The sequence below is a fragment of the Epinephelus lanceolatus genome, chromosome 11 (genome assembly GCF_041903045.1).
Source record: "Epinephelus lanceolatus isolate andai-2023 chromosome 11, ASM4190304v1, whole genome shotgun sequence".
NCBI lineage: Eukaryota > Metazoa > Chordata > Actinopteri > Perciformes > Serranidae > Epinephelus > Epinephelus lanceolatus.
The window spans coordinates 19641251-19654765 of record NC_135744.1 but is presented as its reverse complement, the minus strand read 5'-3'; the positions used below and the strand labels follow the sequence as shown (position 1 = coordinate 19654765).

At 45.9% G+C, this 13515-nt stretch overlaps 1 protein-coding gene across 13 annotated transcripts in view; it reads right to left on the bottom strand.

The window, feature by feature from the left end:
* Positions 1-13515, bottom strand: part of auts2a (activator of transcription and developmental regulator AUTS2 a) — a 449192-nt gene that overhangs the window by 10913 nt on the left and 424764 nt on the right. For 9 of the 13 annotated variants that reach the window (XM_033635272.2, XM_033635303.2, XM_033635295.2 and 6 more), the window contains 3 exons: positions 5281-5851; positions 3674-3969; positions 515-759 (listed from right to left, as the gene is read on the bottom strand). In XM_033635272.2, the coding sequence (XP_033491163.2) occupies positions 515-759; positions 3674-3969; positions 5281-5851 (1112 nt within the window). The remainder of the gene's footprint in view (positions 1-514; positions 760-3673; positions 3970-5280; positions 5852-13515) is intronic. The other 4 variants (XM_033635339.2, XM_078172337.1, XM_078172335.1 and 1 more) reach the window with 1 other exon arrangement.

Genomic DNA, 13515 nt, shown 5'->3' with positions numbered 1-13515 from the left:
AACAGCGGGGCTCTTAAACGCAAGGCATTTGCCAGTAATGAAAACCCCCAAACGGGACCAAATGATGTCATTAAATTCAGAATGAATTAAGTGTATTATGTTCTGAAAGCTGGCTCTGAAGTTAACATGCTTTGGGCAAGTTATTGCCAATTTAGAAAATAACGGCGACTCCAGTCTGGAGTCCTGGAGTATGCCAGAGAAAACACTAGAAAGGCTTTCTGGGAGAATAAAGGAATGATTGTAGCGTGGACGGACACACATGGTCATCATTGAAATGCTGCCGCAGAAACCCAAGGGTCCCCACAGCGTGCTGCTCACACACATGTCCGACTGTGTAAAATCTTCATTCTCACAACCACAAGGTGAAAACACTCAGCGCCGTGCCCGCCCACTCTTCTACACATGTAAAACTCATTACTACAACACATATGAAAACATTTTGGCTGCAGTGATTCTTTTTTTCCCGCCTTCCACCCGCTCCAACCCAATACAGGTGCGTTCTACTTATCCTCACATTTCTGGCAGGGGTACGCACCATGGGCGGTGCTGGGGTGGGCATGATGGCGTGGGGGAAGGGCGTGAAGGTGTGCTGGTGGGTGTGCTGGTGGGTGTGTTGGTGCTGATGCTGGTGCTGATGCTGATGCTGGTGCTGGTGGAACTCTGTGCGCAGGTAGGGCGGAGGGCCCAGCGAGGCGCCACGGTCGGCACTCTGGGAGGCCAGGAAACGGGTGTTGAGCTCCTGGCGCAGAAGGTCTTGCTCTGGAGAGAGAGAGAGAAAGAGGGAAGGGAGGGTTAGGACAGTGGTGGCCCCAGAAATTTTTCGCTGAGGTACACCAAAAGCCATAAGTGAAAATTAGGAATTCTGTGATGCTGTTGCAGTATACAGGCTAGTTGAAATCTATGCCAATGAGTACGTTAATACTGATATCTTTACTTTCTTATGTTAACGTCGCTTATTATCTGACGCGCATGGACTAATCCCAGCACAGCTAATATTTTGAGTTTCACAACAATCCTGTTTCAATGTGCTACATATCTGCATATTAACAGGCTGGCTGTCCTTTTCTTTACAGAGAAAATACTTTGAAGGAGTACACTGATCATAAGGAATGAAACATTTACTGGGAACAAGCCTTCTCAGTTTAGGGGAGACTCATGGATACTCATAGAATCCATTTCCATTCAGATATTTTGAGACCAGAGTTAAAAGGACCCTGTCGAAAAATGGCCATGCCAGTTGTTCCCTGCTGGCACCGGACATCAAAATTACATCAGAAAGACGTTACATCGGACGGATGTAAATTAAGTTGGAATTAAAGTAGGGTTGTTGATATTTTAAATGTCTAACAACTCTAGAATTTCACGTTGCATGTGAGTGTGCACCCTGGAGTGACTTTTTAACAAAACAAAATGTCTGAACCAGCCACTGGGGGGCGATCGGGCAAACTTGTTCCGTTTACAACATTTACAACTAAATTTTGATATTTTATGTCAAGATACAAGATGCTGTACGTTTGGAAGACTTTTGGTTACCTGACAACACAACTTAAAACAACAAAATATCAACATCAACTGTCGTCAGTATTCTCCATCAACTGACGCTGGCATTAGACGATGTCTTGACATTGAATTTTGGTCACCTGACGCCACAACTTCAATTCAACCAAATATCTAGTGGTGCCCCCTAATGGTTGACCAAACCTTAGTCGACTAATATGGTCATTAATCAGCAAGATTTCATTTGTCGCTTAGTTGCAGAAAAACAACAAAACAGAAAAGACAAACACGAAACTCTTTTAGGAGCTGCACCTTGTCAAAATAAATCAAAACCTATATGAGTGGACCATGTGGGAATTTAATTTGAAAGGACAGACACAGGAAGTGTCCACACTCAGCAGTCAGACAGGAGTCAGGTTAATTTCCAGAGCTGGTACCTGCAGTTATTCCACAGGCTAGTTAATAACATGTCGGGCAGGAAATCCAAAGTGTGGGATCATTTTGAGAAGGTGAAGGACGAACCCAAGGTGATATGTAAACTCATCTTCATTGGTCGACTACCAACATGACGTATCATCTGAAACATGGAAGTAGCTACATGCCCATTAGCCCACAGCGTCATTAACAGGCGGCTCGCTCAGTGTGTGACGTGCACTTGTAGATAAAATATAGGCCTATATTAATGAAGGTTCATTAGTGCGGTTTTGTATTTCTCTGTAATGTAGCAGTGTGAACAATGTTACTGATACTATTCTTTCTCACACCTTCAACTCAAACCATTGTGTTGCCCCACCCACAATATATCAGCAGTAGTATCAGGGTGGCCATGTCTCCCCTTAGGGGCACCACTGAATTAGGACTGGGTTTATTAATCATGGGAAGGTCACTGTGAAGAGTTCTCAAGCATTCTTCACGACAGACTTTGAACATACACATTAACGGCCACATGTAAGGTTTCTCTCTGGGACCACCATATGGTATGGATTTTGTAGTGGGATTTTTTTTCTGTCTAAATTAAACTTTTTGGTAAATGTAGCTGTCGTTACATTAAGTCAAGCTAATTACTCTTCTTATTACATGTCTCTAATTAAGAGATATTCTTGTTAATTTAATTACAGAAAAATTAAAGTTAGAGCCCCTCAGAGATGCCTGGAGGGCCCAATGTGAGAGCTACGTATGTCATCAAATAAGGGAAGCCATGTAAAAGTAACCGGAAAAAAAAAAGAAACATCCAGGAAATGGCTGTGATTATCAGCGTGTCATTTTAAATTTAAGCGAGGCTCGAGATGATTAGAACTGTCTGACTGCTGGAACTGTCAAATACTGTGATTTGATACACTATAGCCCCTCTGAGACGACATCTGTTGTTCTAATAACCTCTGAACAGCCTGTGGAGAAAGAATGGATTTCAAGTAATCGCTGGCTTTTCTTCTAAATTCAACAAAACGTGCCTTGAGAGATTATATCTCCTCCTGAGTAACCTTATCCTTCCTATTCCACTGTGACTCGCTACAAGATTTTTTGCATTCATTTCAAGCTTTATTGGGCCGGCGAGTGGGGGTGGAATTTTCTCTTCATAAAAATTTCATTAGTATCTTTTGAACAAAATCCAGCTCACTCCGTTCCGTATTGACTAAATTGATTTCTCGCACATGAACGCTATTCCAGGTGAAAATGGAAGTTCTGGGAACATTGCTAAAGGTGAGCCCCCCCGTCTGCCCACACTGACCCTGACATTTAGCTCGCTGGCGCTGCATGGAGATGTGCACGGGGTCTGTAATCGCTTTCACAATGTGGCCTGACTTGCTGGTGGATATTAGTGGTGTGTTGAGAGTCGATCAATCACAGCATGACATAAAGAGTGTGAACTTGAACTGTCCACACCACTATAAACACACAAAATGCTAGGCATGGAGTACGTGTGGATTATCTTGGACTCTGTTGCTTGTTTCCTTAAATAATTACCACAGCAATATTCTGTCTGTCCATCTGTCTCTGCACCTCAAATGCTTTCAAATCAAATGCCGCTCTAAATGTACTTCTCACATGTCTCGACTGTTTAGGCAGTCTGATGCAACAACTTGCTAAAATAAGAGTCAGTCAGCTGAACGTGCAATCCTCTGCCACATCACTTGGGGGAGATGTGGAGATGTTTACAAGCCTTTGTGATGTTTACCTGAGTAGGCACTCCCAGCAGCAGGATGTCCGGGTACTGGCAGGGTGCTAGACGTAAGTGGTGGTGGTGGAGGCAAGGCCGCTGGAGGAGCGAACATATTGGGGTGATGTGGGTGTGGCGAGGACTGCAAGGCAGGGGGGAAGCTGTGGGGAGTGCTCTGGTTAGCTGCCAAGGGCAGCGGGAAGGTGGAGGCTGCTGCTGCTGCTGCCACAGGAGGAGGCGGGTGGTGGGGGAGGTGCAAAGAGGGAGCAGGGGGCCCGTGGGGCTTGGTGCCTGGGGTGCTGCTCCTGCTGCTGCTGTAAAGAGAGAAAGAAAAAAAAAAAGAGAAAGGCGGAGGAAGGAGCCAGGTTAAGCCAGGCGCGATCACTCAGAATTAACACTTGTTCCTCCACATCCCCTCGTCTCCATCTGCTCTGACGTTCAATTCCCAGCACAGTGTTTTCACACCTCAACTGTCCTCCATTTACAAACGCCTCCCTGCCTCTCCCTTGTGCTTCACAGAATCCAGGGCAAACATGATCCGCGAAAACACCACATTCACAACACCCTCGGATGCAAATAAACCACCGCTGGCAAGCATAACAGAACGTGCATCTGTCTTTGAACAGCTTCTGTAAGGCACTTCCTCCAGAGCCAGGTAGTGAACATGTGCATCGGAAACGGGATGAGAGCGAAAGAGGGTGTGTGTGCATGTGTAAGCAAACAGTCTTTTGTAGTGTGTGTGGGTTTTCCCCGGGGGCAGTCACAGAGCTTGCGTCTCCACAGCTCCGCGCGCTAAGCCTAAAAGCTCATTTGCAGCGCTCGCTCTTCGCTGTGGGCCCCGGCTGTGATTATTCACAGCGGGTGCCAGGCCCTGTTGGCGCACTGGCAGACTGGCAGGGCTGGCACAGAGAGAGAGAGGCAAAGCCAAGTCCTGAGAGCCTGCAAGGCAGAGCTGTTGTTGGGACTGAGTGGATTCTGAAGGAGCTATCCTGGAGTCTTAAATTAATGGAGAGAGCCTCATAGGCCTCAGTGCCTCTCAACAGATATAGGACACAACAGACTGGCTCTATTGTTATTTTTAATAATGTGAAAAATGACTAAGATTGTGGTGAATTTGAAGCGGAATCCCACTGAGGATTCTTCATAACTTGGGAAAATTTACAGCCTTCTGAAGTATTTAATATTTCAAGGAAGATTATCACAACTTTCCCCCAGTTCTCTTGCACAAATCAGTGAAGGATTCAAGGTTGTACTGTTGCACATACAGCCAGCATAACTAGTGGGGGCTGAAATCCATACAGAGCCCTGGTGACAATGTGGGTGGCTAATAAATCACAGGCACTCAGAGTGCATTTGGCCCTTTTATTCCGCTGTTAATAATCGGTGCTTCTGTTTGGCTCGGGAACTTCAAGCTCTCCCTGATGGCAATTTACATACTGATCGGGCATCATGCACACTTCCAGCTCAAGAGATATTCTAGTATTTTCAAGTGTGTGTGAATATGGAGGTTCTGTCTGTACTGCACTGCACACAATTTTCTGCCTCAGAGCGCACGAGGACATGAGAGACGTGACATGTTTTTCTAAATTAAACTGATGTGTGAGGTTGTGTGTTGTCGGCCTTACCTGTGACCGTTGAGGTTGAGGCCGTTGTAGGCAGAAAGGGGCCGGGGGTGGCAGCGTGACGGGGGCCGTTGGGGCCCTGCCTGACTGGGGTGCTGTTGGTGAGGGTGATGGGTGGGGAGGGCAGGCGACGGCGGGTGCGGGTGAAGGCTGGGCGTCGGCGGAGGCCGAGGGTGGGACAGCAGTTCAGGCTGGTGCTGGGGCCGGGGAGGGGGGGGCGGCGAGGGCTCTTGGCCCTGGGCGAGAGGCAGGGCTGCGGGCGTCTGAGGCCTGGGGAGAGCCTCTGAGCGTGAGGGCAGGTGTGCGGAGGCCGGAGCCTGGGCGGGGCCGTTTGTCTGGGTCCGATGAGGGGACAGGGGCTTGGGGACGGACGGCTGGGGTTGTGACTGGGGCAGGGGGAGGGTTTGGGGGGGAAGAGGCTGACTGGGGGTGCTGGACGCAGGGGGTTGGGGGTCCCTGCAGGTGTCCTGGCTCCTCTCCTGACTGCGCTCTAGGCCTGACACCTTGAGGAGGCCTGGGCCATGAGGCTCCTGGCTGCCATTGGTGGAGAGCACATGGATGCCAAAATCTGGAACTGTGTAAGACAGATAGAGAGAGACCATTTTTAGTTTCCAAGATAAACAGAAGTATGAAAAGCAGCAGAAATGTAAATTCACTGACGTGTCGGTGTTTTAATGGATTAGAATCTTCTGACAGCGAACAAGAGCACGACTCTCAGTGACGTACATCAAGCTGAGATGCTCTTTGGCTCTAACAAACATTATGTGTGCGTGCAGGCTTTTGTAAATCATTGTCTGTATAACTGCCATCTCCTCTGGCATTATTTCGTGTGTGCACTCTGACAAACTTTCCCACAAACCGACACACACACACACACACACACACACACTTATGTCCCTACTCTTCCCTCCCACACTGACACACCCTGCTGGGGTTTGCAGCTGTGCCAGCACAAGCACCAACTCCTGAGCCCTTTCATGCAGCCTTTAACACTGTCCCTGGGGACAAACTACACAGCTGAAATGTGTTTTTCTTGTTCGGGCTAAATCAGTTTGTGTCGTACACAAAGAAACATCACCTCCATTTCAAGGTGGCTGTTTTTTTTCTTCGCCCGCGTGACAGAACCTCCATTTGCAGGACAAATTAAATGTATCCTGGTCAGATTTGTTAATGAGGCATTTTTGCATGTACTTGCAACTGACTGGTGTAACTGACATCTATTATATGAGGAAACAAATTAGCTGAACTGTGCAAACACTATAAAGTTTTGCATGAACATTTAGATTTGCATTTACTTAACTGTTGGGTTGCCATTGCCTTTATTCTCTTTCACTTCTGCCAAAGTCAAGACACCTTATCTAACTGAAAACTGCAGGTATTATAATAATATTCATCTTTGGAAACACTGTTTGTTCTGTACCTCATGCAAATAGGTAGAGAGTGATGACTGTAAGCACATATTAAAGTGGCATATATTGGTGAGGTTGCAGAACTAAACTTGTCTTGTGTACCAAGTGTGTAGGAGAACTACGGTGGCTGACGTGACAACAAAAACGTGTGTTTGATTTGTGTGTTTTTCGCTACAGTAGAACAACATGGCAGGAAGAGGACTCGCTGTATGTAGGAATAAATGGCTCAGTCTAAGGTCACGAATACCCAACAATTCTTATTTCTGGTGGTTATATAATGAAGCCATAGTTCTGAATATGTTCCTTTCAAGGACACTGTAGGATAACACTGCATGTGTTCATTCACTTTTTCATGTGGCACGAAGGACAGGTGTGAGTTTAGCTTGCTGTCCAACAAGGTGAGGATTAATTTTATGGATTTTATGTAACTGCCAAAAACCAACAATTACCTGCCATTAGAGGCCCTGTTGGGCTCCATTCTGTACAAAGTGTGAATTAATCCAGAGAATGAATAATAGCCACTGTGCAATGGTGGAGTTGCACAGAACAATAGCTAATAAGTTCCGTCCAGGGTATTTCTCTGCAGGGACCTCCTCCTACAGAACAAAGTGCTCAGACAGCAGTCAGCTTGGCTGCTCCAGAGGCGAAGAGGCTCATGGGGGATGACAGTGCATACATAAACTGTAATTAACTCTCCCCAGGCCTCAGGGGGGTTTAGGGGCAGGAGTGAGGGCTCCTCCTCTCCCACAGGGAAGCCAGCTAAATCCTTTACCTGCCAAAGAGACATGGATGGGACCCAGCTCTCCTGGGCTAAGATAGCTGAGGAGCTGCAGCCTGTCACAGCGAGCTGCCATCTCCCTGACACACTACTCCCTCCAGACCGACTCCCCCGGGAGCAGGCAGCTCTTCGAGAAACTTCATCCATTTGCATTAAAATGCAAAGCGAGGCATTAGCAACCCCGGGTGCATGTGATATCATAGTTAAGGATCAGGGGAGATAATTCCTAGTGCAAAATCACAATCAATAACTACAATAACAGCTATTGACTCTTGCTCTGTGTGGGAGACCTTACTGGGACATCTGCCAGCCTGTCAGGAGACAAAAGGCATGCGTTGCCAGGTTGAAGTGTTTTTATAATAGTCTCTGTAAGGTGTCTTTATGCAAGCACAAATAAGAGAGGTCCCCTCATAATGCAGAGGCATCAGTTTTCAAAACTAACTAACCCTCACAGAGACACTATCTCTTCTTTGGCAGTCTGCACACAAAACACATCCCTGTTCAACACTCATGTGCATCAATGAACAAGAAAGCCCAGCAGCCCTTAAATCCATCTCCCTCACCCATGTCAATCTTCTCCACTTACAAATGCTATTACTGGTCAAGAGAGACTGCTGCTGGCAAACAACTCCACCGCAGCAGACGGGGAGAGGAGAAATTCCCAATTCTCAACTCTCCCACCACACCTCTCTGTCCCTGAGGTCTGCGGCTTGTTTTGAGAATGTGCTAACACGCTAAAAAGAGGGTGTCTATTCTGGTCATAATGAAGACTCCAGGGCCGGGCGGAGCGGGGAAAGAAGAGAAGAGGAGTATATGCCAGCTTCCCTCCCGTGAGGGTTCATTTGTCAGTCTTCTTCATCCCTGGAAACAAATAAGCGCAATTCCCGCTTGGGATACTCAAAATGTGGAGCCTCGCTGTTTCTCAACGTTTCAGTCGTATTCCGGTCTCTAACTAGCGCACGTTGCTCGCTGGAGCATTACAGCGGGGAATGAGGCCTGTGGGTGTGCGGGTTAGTCGGGGAGGCGCAAGCTAGAGGCCGGATTTAAGAGGTGAAGGGGGTACAAGAGGGCTTTGTGAGGGTCAGCTGGATGTGTGTGTGAGCAGGAAAGCCATTCATTAAGGCTGGATGTCAGGGGACCCAGCGAGGGGCTTAGGGGGATAACTCATTATCGCAGGGTGAGCTGTCTCCTACTGTTCACACACACACACACACACACACACACACACACACACACACACACCACAACTCCTGATTTGTATCTCCCTGCATGGTTAAAGCTACACTGCAGCATGTCATCATTAGCTACAACTCTGATCTGGCGAGACTGAATATAATGTAATAACATAGAAATATAGCACAAATGTGGATGAAAAACACGAGATAACAGAAGCCTCTTTTAGTCTTTCATCTCACCTTTGTTGTTACTGTCCTTCAGTGGACCGCAGCTCATTAGCGCCATGCAGCTGTATCTGTTAGGATTTTTTAATATGCCGCCAATATCAAACTGAACCTGCAGGGTTAATAGGCCTGTGTATCGGTTGGTTAATGGTCTTTCGTCAGCAAGGTATTTGGATTGGTACAGTCAAGACAAATGGCTCGAATCTTTGAGCCAATTGTTGTACTGCGATAAGATCCACAGAGGGAGTGACAGGCGGCCTGGCAAAGTGAGCCGCAGAACATTAGGAAGTTTAATATGGTGTTAGGTCATTACTGCCGAACATAAGGGGATCTATTACTATATTTCAGTGTCATCCCTGGATACAGCCTGGCCCCATATAAATGATTAACAAACAAGTGGCCAACAACATCATCTTTTAAAAGCGCGACTGGCAGGCAAGCACCTGTCCTTTTGAAAAATACATTAGCGCCCGACTCGTGCCAAAAGCACTTTGCTAATCTTTCTCCCTCATGTCGGTGCGGGTGGATGTGACAGCCTACACGCAGGCCTGGAGACATCCTGACAAATTGATGGCTTTTGAGACCACAGCGACATCCCAAGCCTTCGCCCCTTGCCGTCACCCCTTCCGCCTCGTCCTCCTCAAAATAGCGCCCCCGACGCACTCTAAGCCCTCGCGCTCATTTATGGGATTTCATCCAGGCAGGGGTCACATAGCTGCAATCACACAAAACCAACAACCTAACACATAGCAGGAGCCATGAGACTGACAGCTGAGCCACGGCCGCTCCTTGTGACTGCGTCAGAGGTTTTGATGAGTAGAGCAGAGGCGAAATGCAGACGGGGCTGAGCCTGACACACTGATGAAGACGCCGTCTGGTCAAAGTACCAAAATACAACACTAATCAAAGCCCAATATGCCGAACAGCAGGATATCAGCCTTTTCTCAGTTTCACAGTTTATTCAACTTTCTAATGAGGAAAAAGGAAGAACTTTTCAAGTCCTTTACTTGCATACAAATACAACATATAACTCCTTAATAAGATAGCAGGTATATTTAGATTACATGCAGATAAGGGGGATATTTAAAGGTCCAGTGTGCAGGATTTAGCGGGGTATTTTGGCAAAAATGTAATATAATACGTGTTTTCTTTAGCGTGTAATCACCTGAAAAGAGGTGTTGTGTTTTCGTTGCCTTAGAATGAGCTGTTTATATCTACATAGGGAGCAGGTCCTCGTCCACAGAGTTGCCATGTTGCAAACCCATGCTTCTACAGTAGCCCAGAACGGACAAACCACTGGCTCTAGATAGGGACATTCACGATTTTGCATCAGCCAGTATAGTTTGCAGTCTCTCTGCAACAAGCAGCTTTGGAAAAACACAGATTTTTTTTTAACGTGGAACTGCTTTATTCAGTGTTTTTACCAGTTTCACTGTTTGTTTTGGAGAGGAAGAGACCTGTGGATAATTCAGCTCCCAGTAAAAACCTCCCGAATGTTTGGATCGTAAGTTATCAGAGAAAAATGTGGGCACACATTAGCAGGTGCTGGGCTAGCTGCCCATCTGTGACAAGCCAAACAATGTAGGAGGAGAAACACTGATTTGTAATGTGAAACTGCTTTATTCAGTGTTTTTAGTGGTTTGAATCACCTGGTCTGTTTGTTTTGAAGAGGAAGAGGCCTCTGTAAAAACCTCCTGAATGATGAACACTGAGGGAAATCTAAGCAAGGGAAGTTTCAGCTGGTTGTAATCTGCAATCCACACCACTAGATGCCACTACATCCCCCTAAATCTTACACACTGGCCCTTTAAAAGGCACCAACTACACTGCCAATGTCAGGTCACAGCAACACATCAGTGCGGTGACCTCAGTGTTACTAAACTGAAGACACAACAGCACCAAAGATAGCAACAGATAACACCCTGAACAACAGCCAGCTTCATCTGCTGACGTCTCTATTCACAACAAGGAGACGGCCATAAAGAGAAGCAGGTCAGAGTTACTGTGCTGGAGGCTGCGACAGCTGTCCGACTGTTGAGAGCGTCTCGGAAACAGGTGCTAACAGGGAGGGAGGAGCAGGTCTGGAGGGAGGGCAGCCTGCAATGCATTATGGACTCAGGGGGCCTCAGATGATGCAATGACAGGTAACCTCTTGGTGCTGACTGCACGTCTGTCCTGTACCAGTGTCATGCTGCAACACTGGCTATTATTATCTGGTGGGGAGGGAGACGGTCACATGGGGTGACTGGGGTTTGTTCCTCTAACTGTTAAGCAACAACAATATGTAGTCGCTGGCGTGAGAGGATGTATTTATGCACAGTGGGGCTTTGTTCTAAAATATAATGTCAGCATGCTAACATTCTGATGTTTAGCAGGTGTACTGTTTACAGTATTCACTGTTTTATTTAGCCTGCTGACGGGACTGTCATTATTTTCATCAACAAAAATAGTGCATGAATCAAAAATCTGACCTGATGATAGCACTAGATGAAAAGTCAAGTAATCAACAAAGTGATCCCAGTTCATCCTGAGGGAACCTCAACATCTGGATTAGATTTCATGACAATCTATCTAATAGTTGTTGAGACATCAGAAATCGTTTTAGAAAGAAAGCTTTGACGTACAAGGAATTCGCTTTGTTTTTTGGGTGTGTAGACATGAAACATAAATATAGGATAAAAAATATATTCTAGGGCGGTGGTTCCAACTGGTGCAGCCACAGGGTCCATATTTCTCCTTAGTCATTAGTTTAAGGTCCACACAGTTTAATATATTCAGTGTCATACTTGCGTTTGATCATGTTGTTGAGCTAGTTTGCTGCAAGAAAATGGAACTCCAAAATAAAAGCTTTGTTTCGGAAATTCCCTGTACTTAAATTTTTTTTTTTTTTTATAAACTTGACACGTCTGTGAGTGACTTGTGTTGGGACCTGACCTCATAACAGGTTACCAAAATGGCTATCAGAAATAATGATTACTAATTATTATCTCTAATAGCCATTTTTGATGCTTTGAACCACGAGTTCCCGACAATTGGTGACCTGTTATGAGGTCTGGTTCCAACACTGAATGGCCCCACCTTTGGACTGCAACCCACTAGTTGAGAACCACTGTTCCAGGAGATGTGCAAAGGTTCACAGAATTAAGAATAAAAAGAATATGAAATGTAGACTGACTGATAGCAGACCAAAACTATGTGCGCTAACATTTCACTCAAAAAAAATGTCAACCTTATAGTGGCGCTAGAGCGAGGTCTTTAATGTTTTTCAGGCCAAGGACCCCTCAGCAGAAAGAGGGATAGAGCAGGGACCCCCTACGATATACAGTATACTATATAAAACTGAGTTGCACTTGAGATAATTGTCTGAATATTTCTGGGTTGTTTCTTGATAAGTGTATTTTTCACAGACTTGACACATTTGCGAATTACTTGCGGTTCATTCAGAACGAACCCGCAACCCACCAGTTGGGAACCACTGCCCTAGGGGTTGCAAACCATCTTTTGAAGACCCAAGCGCTAAAGAAAAAGTCAGGGAATCATCAAATCATCATGAACATCTGCACCAAATTTCATAATTTTTAAAATATTTCAGTCAGGACCAAAGTGATGGACCCACTGACCCACACTGCTGTTCTCACAGCTATGCTTTTATAGCATATAAAACAACAGAGGTGATAAAATGGACTCAGGAATATACTGTATAAAATGTAATTTGCTATTTTGACTGGCAGTCCAAAAGCTGTACCTTGGCAGTGTTAAGCTTGGTGTGTATGGGGATGGAAAATGTAGCTTGTAGGCAGTTAGCACTGTATCAATGGCCTGGAATAAAAGAAAAAAAGTTTTTCTAAGGAGAAACGCTGACAACTCCAAAACCCAGAGCTGTCTGTCACAGCTGACAGAAACCTTCCAAGTTGCACTTATTCACTGTCGCCCCTGCAACTCTGTTTCTCTATCTCCATCTGGTACTCTCTATCTGGCTCCCTGTTGTGCGGCGGTAAGCAGAATCATGCCCAAACCTCTCACAGATCACATTGCTCTTCCAGAGGCAACATTTTTACCACACTCCAGCCGACACAATGCATTTGCTGAAAACTGCACCACGATGCCAGTGGATGATAACAAACACATTCATTTGGTCTGGAGACTTTGTTTTTCAAAGTGTGTGGGCTGGTGGGGCCGGACCAGCTGCAGGTAAATAATGGTGGGGTTGTTGGGAGGAGGCTAAGCTTGTCTGCCCTTCACTTTGTCCTCTTTTCTCCGCGCACACATCATCATCCTGCTTCTCCTCAGAAAACAGAAAAATAAACAGAGGGAGACAGACTGTTTGCTCAAGTTGAATCAATTAAAATGCACGCTGAGCTGAACAAGGATTCGTGGCCCTCATTGAAAATTCCATCTTGCATTGGTATGTCTCAGTAAACATTAATTACAATCAGGATCTCTCTGTGTGTGGGGCTGGGCTCTCAGAAGCTGGCGGAATAAAATCTCCCTCAAAAATATTCACAGTCCCCAGTTATGCAGAATGTTTTAAAAGACAATTTGCCTCAGGGCCTTAGTCTGGAAACCATTTAGTCCCCAAGAAAAAAAATTAAAAAAAAAGGAAAACACTGCAAATTCGCTCCTCTTCTATCTCCATATTTAGTTTGACAAC